The following is a 12,422-nucleotide window of genomic DNA, read 5'->3' on the forward strand; positions in this document are numbered from 1 at the left end:
TAAGCTTCTCTGTACATGCCTGTTTTACATAACATTTTAGATGCTTTCTCATATGGCGTTCCATGTGCAGGTTGATGGTGTCAGGCTCTGCAGCCCTGCCTGTGCCTGTCCTGAAGAAGTGGAAGGCCATCACAGGGCACACTTTGCTGGAGAGATATGGGATGACAGAGATTGGGATGGCACTTTCCAACCCTCTGCATGGAGTCCGTGTCCCAGGTAGGAGTCTTAAGAAGGTGACACCATTCAGAGCTGTTTTGCTGTCAGGTGTCCTTGTTTATTTTCACCACAGAGAACACGCATCTAATCACCATTTGTCATAACTGAAGAGCAGACAGAGGTGTGAGCGGTAGACAAACTGGCATTGGGAAGACAGGACGAGCCACGAGTGTGTGTGCAGAGCTTGCAATGTTACACACCAACCCAGCTAGGCCAGGTCTGTCCTGGAGGCGGAGTGCACACTTGGTGTACTCTGCTTGATGACTTCCAAAGTCTTAATGAGTTCAAACACTGTGATGGGATGGCATCTTCAGCTTCTGCTTTGTGAAGCTGTATTTACATAAGATGTTGACACAGGGCTCTCCAAGGAGCAGCTCATGTCCCATCAGTCAGTACTGAGCATTTAAAATAGGGTGTCTGTTCACTCTTATTTTAGTGCAAGTTTCTTGTCTCTTCGGGGAATAGAAATTGTCACACCTCATCGTACACTCTGGCTCTGTTCTCTCCTTGTCTTCCCTCACTTCTCTTAGCTACACTCTGTGACTCCTCTCAATATCTGTACTTTTACGTAACCTAGAAATAAATTGATCTCGAACATTAAAAATATCAAATGCCCCCACCCTCCCTTTGGTTATAAACATGGCCATCTGTCTGCCGAGCAACCCAGCCCACCACTATGCCACCTTCTCCTCCCCACATGCTGTCTGCACATGCATGGCACCATATGCATCATTTTGGTCTCTGGGACTGTTGTTGCCCAGGGGGGACTGTCCTGTGCCTTGTGGCTTCCCCTCACACCCCAGTCCTGCTGGTTGGAGCAGCTGTGCCCTTGAAGGGATTGCACAGGAAGAGGAGAAGCCACAGCTTCCACCAGCATTGGCTCCTGAAACTGAGAACAGCTCGAGGGCAGCATAAAATACAAAGTGCAGTTAAGTTCTGCAGTGTAGCTGTGATTCCCCCATTCTGGCCAGTGCTTACTGCATGCTGGAGAAGGGAAACTCAATTCCCACCTGCACAAGCTTGAGCTCTCTGTGAGCCCCAAGATGTAGGATGGTGGTTTGAGGTCACTTGGATGTCACAACAGCTTTGGTGTGTTTGCTTTTTATTTCATCTTATTAGGGGAAATGAGTGGAGGCTCTCAGTCTCCCCAGAGACAAAAAGGCTGTGTGGATAAGGCAGAAATGGACACCAGGGGCAGCTCTAATTCCAGAGCTGGGTCCACGTGTTCTTGAGTAGGGGCAGTGTGTAGCCTTTGGCATTACCAGGCCTGGGGATAAATAATCTCATACAGCTGCGAGCAGAGGGGCTGGAATAAAGGCTCAGTGTCTGTCACAGAGCCACTGAGCTGGGGCTCACTGCGGCCCTATGGAAGGAGAGAGAAGAATCTCACAAAGGTGTGGATCAGCCAGGAACCTTAGAGACAGAGAGCTGTGATTGAATAGGCTTGATTAATTTAATTCAGGAAGTGTCAGTTGGGAAGCAGATGGGTGCAGCTGAGGCATAATTTACTGGAGCTGTGAAAAGCTTTTGATATAGTACCCCATTAGAGGCTGGGATGTAAGGTCACCAGGTACAGCGGAGTATCCACCAGGAACGAGTCAGCTGAGAAATGCAGCAGTGGCTGAGGCAGGAGGAGCAGTGAGCTTCCTGCAAAGCAGTGTTCTGGGGACAGATGCTGTGCAGCAGCTGACAGCAGACCCACTTGCTGGCCACAGCTTCATTTTCACAATGGAGTGTAGCAATGTGGCCAAGCAGCAAGGGCTGTGCTGGAGGAGCCCTGTGGTTGCAGCACCCTGGCAAGGTGCTGGTGGAGATGGGGCCTCAGCAAGTATTGGGGTGTTAAACATGATGTGAGGGTTTGCTGGGCATGGCCAGAGCTGAAGCAGCAGATACTGAGGTTGACTGGGATGACTTTAGTGCTTAAGTTAGGGGCTGGCGACCCACAGCAGGGGTTGGAGCTGGATGAGCTGTAAGTACCCTTCCAAGCCAAGCCGTTCTATGACTTCTATGGCTCTGTGGCTTCAGAAATTTTTCTCGGTGACATTCTTTGCCACTGGAAAGCCCCAAAGAGGGAACGTGTCTGTACTGCAAGTGTCTGCCCCAAAGGTGATCCATCCCAGCCTTCAGATGCAGATTCCCTTGGGTAGGTAAACCACAGACCCTCACACTTGCCAGTGGGTTTCTCTCAGAGCAGAAGCAGCACATCCTGCTCTGCTGCTCCATAAGCTTCATTCAACCTCTGAGGAGAGGTGCTGGGGTTGTCCTGCCCTCCTTCACTCCCTTGTGGGGCTGGGGAAGGGCAGAGCCCTGCATGTCCAACAGGTGCCCTTGGTGCTGTGGCACTACCCCATAGGGCTCAGATCCAGAAGGCCATGGGGGGGGGGGGGGGGTTCTCATTTCCTAAAAAGAAGAAAAGATGAAAGATTTGAAAGATAAATGTTTGCTTGTATATGGTTAAAACCCTGCTTAAAATGCCTCTGTTTTCACCAGCTCTCATTCTAATCCCCCTGGTGCTGTTACTGTGAAGGGAGATGAATAATTCATGGCTGGAGAATGCCTCACTGGGCCTAATCACCACTTTAATTGGAGGTTTAGATCAGAGGCAGCTAATAGCTCCTACAGCGGGGACTCGGTGTATTGTTGACAGTGAGATCGCTGAGTGCCTTATCGTTGGCCTGTTTCAATTCTCCCAGGACAGCACTGCACATAACAGCATCAAGGTCCCCAGATACCGGAGGACACAGACCGCAGGACCAATTAAATTTATCTGGGAAGAGCTGACAACTTTTTTAAACAGAGGAGAGCCGGTGAGGAAGAATAATGGTGTCAGTCCTTCCTGACTGCAGCCTGATGCTGTGAACGTGCTGCCAGCTTCGCTGAGCATCCCAGAGTGTGCAGAATGGGGAGAGCTGGAAGGGCACAGGGAGGGGAAGGAGCAGGGATTGCTCCTGGTTCCACTTCTGACACCTGATTTGGGTCTTATATCCCCTCCCTGCAGACACCCAGGGGCTCTGAGCACTCATGGAGCTGTGAGTGTCCCCATTCATTGCAGGGAGTGGGGCCAGGTGGCCTTTAGAGGTCCCTTCCAATGCAAACCATACTGTGGTTCTGGTGCTGTGCCTTTCCAACCTGCACAGCCAACCACTGAGCTTTGGAGCTGTCATGGTGTGTGCCTTAACACATCATAGTACATACATGGTGTGTGTCTTAACACATCGTGATGTGTGTTCTAACACATCACCCAGGCCTGAGGAGCTCTAGTCATTGCCTGTGCACAAACTGTATCAGTGCTGTCAGTCCCACATAGCTCTGATCAATGCTGTGAGCATTTTCAGCCTTTACAGATACCCATTTGCAGGTTTATCATTCTTCTCAAGTGCCAAAAAACTTTTTCAGGCTGAACATAATGACGCAGCTCCCCACGTGGGTCTGATCTTATGCGCTGGTTCTGCTTTAGCCAAATGCTTGTCTTTGTATTTGCTTGGAGGCGTTGTGTTGGTGTTTGATATTTCATTCTCAAAGACTGGGGCCAGAAGTGGCCACTGTCATTCAGTTCTGCTGCCCATGGGGCAGCCTGTTGTGTTCTGCACTGAGGCTGGCAGCTCACATACAACAAAGGAGCATCTTCCAGGAAGGCATTGATCTGATCTTAATGCAAAGGCTTCCAGGGCTGGCAAACCTGTGGGAGTCTGTAGGAGCTCACTGGGCTGCCTGCTGCTCCTCTCCCTGAGTTCTGTGAGACTTCATTTACTCGCAGTGTCTGCCTGCCATCCTTTTCCATGTCTTTCAGCCAGGTTTGGGGCTATCAGCACAAGGTATTTTTCACACAGGAGAAAACATGCCCATAGAATTCTAGAAGGTGGCCTTGGCAAGCTTGATGTGCAAACATTTGGCTTGTTTTCCTTGATTTATAGCTTGCTTTGAGTACTCTCGGAGTCTCGTGGCAGGTACAAAACTCTGCTGAAAATATATAAATACTGGCAGCTCAGTGGCACCTCAGCTCCTGGTGAGAAGAACAGAGCACACCTCTCCCTCCTGCTCTGCTGCAGCCCCTGGTCCTGGGCTTCTGGCAGTGAACTTGGCTGTGTCAGAGCAGCCCTGTGGCAGGAGAAGGAGCTGGCTGCCTGCAGTAGCTGACCTGAATGCTCAAGGCGGTGTCAAGCTGAACAGACACACATCACGGACCTGCCGTGTAGCTTTCTGTTTATTTCTTGCCAGATTTGCTAATTGTTAGGGTAGTTTTGCTGCAATCAAATCTCACTCCCTCGTAGCCCATCTGCTCTCAGCTGATCCTGCAGGGATGCCATAAATCTGGGCTACCACGACATATCGATTTCCATGGCAACTGACCAGTGTAGCAGACACCAAATCGTGGTGTCACAGGTACCAGACCTCCAGGGCTTGGAGGGGAGAATGAGAGTTGGACACAGAAAATATACCTTGAACCTGAATGCCTGAAATCCAGACAACAAGAGGAAGGTAGTGCTGGGCTCCTGCACACCCCCAGTGTAAGGACTTCCCAATTGGAAAGCACCACCACCACGGCTGGATGCTCTCCAGATGGAAAAATCAATCAGCTCAAAATAAAAAGCAGACACCAGTGCAACCTGCCAGCCCTCCCAAGCCACAGGTTGCTCCGTGCCCGATGCAGGTTTGTGTGCTGGCAGCTCCCTGCACAAGGGGATGAGTGCCATGAGCCTTATCTTGTGCCGAGAGCTGTCATGTGCCACTGAGATGCAGGGAACCTGCTGAGGCAGCAGATGCCCCAGTGCCCTGTTTGCTGCTGTGCCTGGAGCCTCCCAGCAGGATGAGGTCACAGGAGCAAAGCTGCCCTTCCTCTTTGCCTTCTGCTCACTGCAAGGGCTGTGCATTAAACCAAAGGACAGGGGTGCTGCAGGTGTGGGGGCTCTTGGCAGCCAGGACCATCATGGAGCTTAATTGTTGGTTGTTGGTGACACTGTGCCACATTCCCTGGCTTTGAAAATTGAAACCTGGGGAAGAATGTTGTGGTTTTGATCTCTGCTTTTCTCCTCTGATGCTTTGTGTGCAGCGTATTGATGTCTCATAAAACTGAGGTAATCCCTTGCAGTGCTGACACTGGTAAGCCTTTGCCTTCTCTGTCGTGTTCAAGCTATAGAGAAGCAGTGAGCCGCTGTAGCAATCGTTGTGTTCTTTCTTTTCTTGGTGTAAGTTTCCTGGTGCAAAACAGCTTCATTACTGAGCTACGAAGCTGTCCCAGTGCTTTCAAAGGCCGTCCAAGGGGGACTGCTGAGGGCTGCAGACACGTTTGTTTTCCCAGGCATATCCAGCACTGCCTGCTCAGCGAATGGAATATGGCAGCTCAGTGACATTTGCATGCAGACATACGACGTGATCAAAGCCTTCCTGAAGGGTAACCCCCTGCAAGGAGCTTCTTCAGCGCCAGCACAGTCTGCAGATGCCACTGAGAGCAAAGCAAAGCAGCTGCTCTGCTGTATCCTTGGCTCCTTGCTGCCCACTGTTTCAGTCCTGTTCCGTTTCCTTCCTAGGTTCCGTGGGGACCCCACTGCCCGGGGTGGAGGTGCGAATCGCCACCGAGACAGTGAAAGGCAGTGGCCGATCCTACACCATCCACGCTGAGGGAGATGAGCACGGCACACAGGTAGCACTCAGCTGTGTTTCTGCTGCTTCATTCACTCTCGGAGCCCTTTGAAGCCTCAGGGATCAGGGCTGGGCTTGCACTGTTATCCCAGGAACTTAGCGATGCCATTTGATTCTCTGTTGCATACATCTATGGCTCACTATGCCCACGGTGCGTTATGGATCCCATGAGTGTGGTCCTCCCACACGTCATCTGAGAGACAGCAACCCCCTGTGCAGGGTGGGAGGTACAGGCTGTGGGCAGCGGTGGCAGCAGTTGTGGCTGCAGGTGGCACAGCACAGCTCTGCTGCTTGGCACACTGCATGCGAGTGCTGGGCTGGTGTCAGTGCTCACACCTGCGGTCACACTCACACAGCCCCACCTGATGCCTTTCCTGCCCCGAGCTGCTGCTGCTGGCACACACTGCCTGCCTGGTTAATAATTCATAGCAGGGGGAGTGCAGCAGTGGTGTTTATTTCACACGAGGAGGACACCGGCTGAGCACTCAGCAGCCCAAGAGCGGTCTGGCTGGGTTTCAGCACAGAAATGAGCTGCATGGCACTGGGGCTGGCCCTGTTTGGTGCCCTGGGCACCTGCTCCCTCCTGCCTGTGCCACTGAACAGCCCCACGTCCCCTTTTCTTTGCCTGTGCCCTCTGGCTTGTGGGAAGGGATTGGTAAATATTTCCTCACTTCCCTCATATAAAAGCTTTGAGGCTTCAAGCTCTGTGGTTCAGGGTTATGGAAGCTGTGGGGTGGGAGTGTCGAGGCTGAAGGGTCTCAAGGGAGGGAAGAAGGTGACAGCAGGACATGGCACAGCTCTCCCGGGTGCTATAAGCGCATCCACAGCCCCATCACTTCTCTGGGCATTGCTGCACAGTTTGGTGTTGTCGCTGTGAAAAATTACCAAATGTCACATCAAGGTTTGCTGGTTCCCCTGTAGGAAATAAACACCTCCTGGCAGCAATAAACGCCTGCCGTCTGCTTTGGTTATATGGCTGTCAGGGCAGGGACCTCTCTCCATACACACACAGTGTGGTGCACATCTGCGCTGCTGCACTGATCATAATGAAAGCACCAGCACTGCGTGGCTGTGCTGCAGGACCCAAGCACCCCACACAGAGCTCAGCTCCCCACTTCTCTGCACTGCATCCCTCGGTTCCTGTGAGATGGCCGCGTTGTCAGGGCCATCTGCGAGGCATTCACACCTCGGCTGGGCTGCCACTCACCCGATGCCCTCCCTTTCTGCCCCTGTTTGCCATGGAGGTGATTTGTTGAGCTGCAGAGAGCCTTGCAAGGTCACTGCCTTCCCCTCCTGCTCCCTCCTGACAACAGCAGACACCGTCTGTCCACAGCCACCAGCTCCACCTTCCCCTTCTCGCTGCTGGGGGGTTCTGTTTGCTGTTGCATTTTCACCCTTTGGATGCATTTGTGCACCCTGCAGACAGCAGTCTGGAGACACCCAGTGACATCTGAGCCAGCCCCAGCCCCACAACACTGCTGAAATAAAGGGGGTAAAGGGGAGTGGGAGTGCATCTGCGTCGCCATCCGGTAACTGGGAGCCTGCAGCAGGGGACTGATGCAATTTGCAGAGCTGGTTTCTGGCACACCCTGAAGATCAATAATCTACTTAGCTGAAAGTTTGCTGGATCTCTTTGTTCCTCTCTTCATTTCCCCCCTGTCTCTTGATTGGATTCCTTTAATGCACACGCTCCCCTTACAGCTCTGTGAGCCCTGTGCTTTCTGGTTCCCTTCTCACCCAGGTGTTTCAGATGCTTCCCATGCTTCCTCCTTGCTCAGTGATGCTGTGCCCCCTCCTGAGCACAGTGGTGTGGATTGGAACCCTGGGCAGATGCTTTCCTCCTTTACTAACCTCTCCATAGAACCAGGAGTGGGATGAGTGGACATGGGCTGCTCCAGGCCACCCCAGCCCATGCAAGAAGCAGCTCCCAAACCTCCATCATGCCCTCTGTGTTGTCTGACCGCACAGCTCAGCACATGGAATCACACAGTGCCTGCATGCAGCAAGGCTCCTCCTAACACCCCCCCCACAAGGTGCTCTGTCTTTCCACCCTTTTCCCTGTGACATTTGGCAGCCCAGCTCAGTCTGAGCACCTCCTGCTCCCTATGTGCACAGGAAAGGGTTACAGCTTTCCAGCACGGAGCAGTTCGGTTTGCTTTGTTCAGTGCGATGCATATTTCATACGCTCAGCTTCCCAGCTGGCAGCGGCCTGCAAGCCCTGGGAGCTGCTGGGTATTGTCTTTCTCTCTCTCTATTTGTTTATTTGTTGCTTGTGAGGTTTTTGGGTTGTCGTTTTTGTTGGCTTTCTTCCTTCCTTTCTTTTTTTTTTTTTCCTCGCTTTCCCAAATTGCTCGCTCACACCAAAGCCAAACCCCACTCTCTGACAATGGGGGTCTATCAATAGATAAACGCTTTCACAGCTGTACCTAATGCAGCGCTCTAGCCAGGGCTTTTATGGCCAGCAATTTGCTCCGTGATGAGGCTGTGGATAGAGTGTGGGGTGGTGGGCTGCAGGAGCTGGCAGCAGGAGAACGCCGCAGCCATGGGCTTTTCTCTCCTCCCTTCAAGGTTGTAATTATCTCGTTGTTTATCCATATGCAAGCTGTCGTCCTGGACTGGAAGCGGCTGGGTCCCTCCCCGCAGCCACCAGCCCCTCCTGCCTGCCTGCCCGTGCCCCCCATGGCTCTGCCATCTGCCAGCAGCGTGCTGCACCGTGGGGCTGCCAGCTCCTCGCCCTGCGTGCTGCAGGCTGAGGGCACTGGGAGTGCTGCACCTCGCTCCTGCTCTGCTGGGACCTGCCCAAAGCAGGCTGGCAGGGAAGGTCTTCTTTGAGGTGGGCATGGGCTGGTAGCTGGATTGGATGATCTTAGTGGGCTTCTTAGTTCCTCAGTCAGCACAGTCACTGTGTTCTCATTGGTATTTATACGCCTTTATTCTTTCTGTCTGATGTTTCATTTGTGGCCGTAGCTGCGTTTTCTCTTTCCTAGGTGTAAAGATGAAGGTAGAGGTTACATTAGCATCACCTCGCAGTGTTACCCAGCTGAAAGGTGTTCTTAGCACAGAGGCAGCTCCCAGGAGCCTTCTTGGCTGTTTCCTTGCACATTCACACCGAGTCCATCTGTCAAGAACAGCCTCTTTCCACCAGCGCTTCCTTTGGGCTGACCTTTGTCACAGCACACTCAAGCTATCCATTCATCTCTTTATTACCTTTTTATGCTTTCTTTCCCCACCTTCCTCTTTTCATCTCCCATCCTTTACAGGGGAAGGACTTCACCCTGGACATCTCCCTGCCTTGGGATGGCCATCCTTGGTCCCTTTGACCAGTCCTTGGTTTTCCAAGAGATGGATTCCTCTCTGTTCCATGATGGCTGATGTAGATTTTATCCCTTCTCTATGCAGCACCTCAATGATGGAGCTGTGGGTTTCCCTACTTGCTGCAGGGGAGTTGGACCAGGTGCCCATCAGAGGTCCCTTCCAACTCAAATCATCCGATGATTCTGTCTCATCCCATCAGTTTCCCCCTTGGGTGCTGGAGGCTGTGGCTGCTGTAGCACATCTAAGAAGTGTTTCCCAAGGAGGAAATGCTGAAGCACAGAGCCAGGAGGCAAAGGAACAGCGCCTGCCCCGAGGGAGCTCCCAGCCAAGGAGAGGAGGCAGCACTGCCTTGGGTGGGTTCACACCAGGAAGCAATTAAAGGCTCCGGGCAGCATCTGCAGTCAGAGCACAGCACAGCCCCTCTGACCCCGACTTTTAAGTGAGGCTTATGGCAAACGAACTGAAGGTGGGATGCTAATTGAATCCTTGCCTGGGCTCTGCCTGCCCCCGAGTGCTCCCAGTGCTCATTGGGAGTCCTCCCGCAGTGCACAGAGCTGATAGAGCAGGGAGATGTGCTGACATCTCACCTCATTTGTTATCTCTGAGGCTTCCAAACAAGGCTGCTGGCATTGCTGGAAGTGTGTGACACTGCTGGCTTATAGAGTTCATAGAGATCAAGAAGTTTGGGTCCGTGGATGGGCTGCGGGGTGAACTGACCATTCCCAAACATGGGTTCTTTCTGTGGTTCTTTTGGGATCAGCTGGAGTTAATCAGCCTGGGAACTTGTAAGAATCGGTGCTGCCTAAAAATATCTACAAGTACTTTTGGGTTTGGTGGAGCAGCATTTGCTGTTAAGTGTAGGGTTGAGTTCTGTAGAAATAAGAGCCAGCATTCCAGCTGTGCAGCTGCCTTGTTTTTACATCTCCAGCCTTCCAAAATGAAAAGTAAATTGATTTTGTTATCCCCAGCCTCTTTTATCCGTGTTAACATTACAAAAGCAGATGTGAAGTGTGGCCTTGTAGGGTCTGGGGTTTGGGTGTTTGGGGATCATTTTCCTTTTCCTTTCTCTTCATCATGTCTCCAAGGAGCAGAAATGTTCCTCTTTGCAGCAGGAGGAAAATAACTTGTTGTCTGCATTGCCTCCTGCTTGCCTTCTGCAGGGCACGGAGCTACAGGGAAGATGATGCCTTTACATGAGCATGCAGCTTAGCAGGGACCTTTCAATTCTGAATGTGTATGGGAGATTGGTCTGCATGGGAATCTGGTGCCAGGGGTCAGGGACCTGTAAGATACTTGGTGTTCCATGCTTGGTATGGTTGCTTTATTGTTGTTTGTCTGAGAACTGCTAACAGGGATCCATCACTTCCATAAACCTCACACGTATCAATTATCGTCTTCTATTAGTCACTTAAAAGGCTGAGTTGCTTAATTATTTTGATTACAGTGATCACTTATTTATAAGGTGGGGAGAAGCGTTTCCAAGCTGAGATGCTCAGCACCGGCCGTGGCAGAGGTGCAGAAGCAATCCTTCCTCTCTGCAGACGTAAAGGGTTTTGCTTTTCCTTGTTGCAGCAGCACTGGTGCCAGCCCATGCAGCGCTGGGGAAGGAAGAGGCAAATGGAAAAAGGCAAAAGGAGAATGATGTAAGAGCTGCAGGGCATGAAGGGCGCTGCCCTGTCCCACCTCCCCATCCGGGCAGCGCTGCTCTTCTGCTTCACAGGCGTGTGACATCCCTTTGTAGGCTCCCTCCTAAGAGAGGATGCTCTGATTTGCAGCCTCTGGGCCTGCGGTGCTTCCCCACAAAGAGATCCAGATGATTCTTTGGAGGGTAAGGAGATGGGGCTGCCAGAAGTGCAATGTTTCCCACTGACCATGGTTGTGGCATTGCGCTGCCGCTCCCAAAGTGAACTGCTGCTTCTCCTAACAGCTCCTGTGCCTCCCTCCCTGCTCTGCTGGACTAACAACGTGTCATTCCCTCTCAGCTCCCACTCTTTGTTTTATGAACGTTCCTGCTCAGGCGTTTGCAGTGTCTCCCTGCATCCCAGCCATCCACACGCTGTAAGCCTGCCCCCATCAAAGCTGCTAATTCCATTAAAGTCCATTAGAACCTCCTCTCCTGCTGCTCCCGGAGGATGGGGGGGTGGGATGGCACATCTTTGAGACCACAAGCAAACAAATGGCCACTGTGAACAAATCGCAGGGCTGTGTGCCAAGCAGGGATTCCCAGCCATTTACAAACCGCCCGCGCTGCCTGCTTGGAGAGAGCTAACCTGGGAGCAGGGAAAATACCCACTGTGTAATCACACACATTGATTCCTTCCGAGGCTTTATTACAACCTCTTCTTTTCATGCATGGGAAATGGAATCTTATCTGGCTTGCATTGACTCGCTGAGTGCATCGTGCAGCGGAGCAGTGCCAGGCAGCAGCCTTGCAGGGCACACCAAGGGCTGGTGTTCAAGTTGCTCCAATGCATGAAAGCCATTGAGGGGTGCATTCAAACACAGTGCTTGGAGAATTGGCTGGCTGTGCCATCAGTAGTTGTGTGCTCTCAGCAGCTGCTTGCAGTGTACTAACACAGGGTAACTGAGCTTTATGGGGTAGGGCAACAATGCATCAAGCCATGCTGCTGTAGCTCCTGCATTACCCACATGTGGCTCTAGCAGGGGATGGGTGCAGCAGATAGGAGCCTCAAACCCTGCGTTTCAATGTGTGTTGCTCTCAACCTGCTGGCAATGAGTGGTGGTTTGCATCCCCTGCGCTGCACTGGGGAGCAGCACCGGTGACATTTGGAGTTCAACAAGCAAAATCCTATTAAGATAACGTCACGGCCTTTCTGTTTTACTGTTTGCAAGCCAGCCATAACATCATTAAGTGACACAACAGGGAGGTGCTTGCTGCCAAGGAGCGCTGCTCTAGATAAGATGTGGGCTGAGCCTCTGCCAAAATGCGAGTTGATGTGACAGGAAACTTGGAGCTCATTCAGGGTTTGGTTTTGCAGGAGGAGCAGCAGTGCAGGTACAGGTAGGGCAGGATCAGTGCCCAGGGCTGCCCCATTCCTCTGCTCTTCCTGAGGGCACAGCAGGCACCGGGCTCTCAGCACAGCCACGTTTATGCTGCACTCACATCAACAAGCAGGAGGCATCAGTTGGGGTGGTGTGGAGGAATGCAGGACAGCTGCAGCCGGTCCTTGGGGCACTCACCTCTGCCTTCCCCTCCGAGCCCTGTCAGTGGAGTCAGAGGCAGCCTGAGA

The 12,422-nt window shown here is 52.2% G+C and overlaps 1 protein-coding gene across 4 annotated transcripts in view; it reads left to right on the plus strand.

The window, feature by feature from the left end:
• ACSF3 (acyl-CoA synthetase family member 3) overlaps nucleotides 1–12,422 on the plus strand; it is a 38,752-nt gene that overhangs the window by 13,770 nt on the left and 12,560 nt on the right. For all 4 annotated transcript variants that reach the window (XR_001557835.2, XM_015874396.2, XM_032447099.1 and 1 more), the window contains 2 exons: nucleotides 71–216; nucleotides 5,745–5,857. Coding sequence is in view for 3 of the 4 variants with exons in the window: in XM_015874396.2 (XP_015729882.1) it covers nucleotides 71–216; nucleotides 5,745–5,857 (259 nt within the window). In the remaining variant the exon portion in view is untranslated. The remainder of the gene's footprint in view (nucleotides 1–70; nucleotides 217–5,744; nucleotides 5,858–12,422) is intronic.

The sequence above is a fragment of the Coturnix japonica genome, chromosome 11 (assembly GCF_001577835.2).
Source record: "Coturnix japonica isolate 7356 chromosome 11, Coturnix japonica 2.1, whole genome shotgun sequence".
Lineage (NCBI taxonomy): Eukaryota > Metazoa > Chordata > Aves > Galliformes > Phasianidae > Coturnix > Coturnix japonica.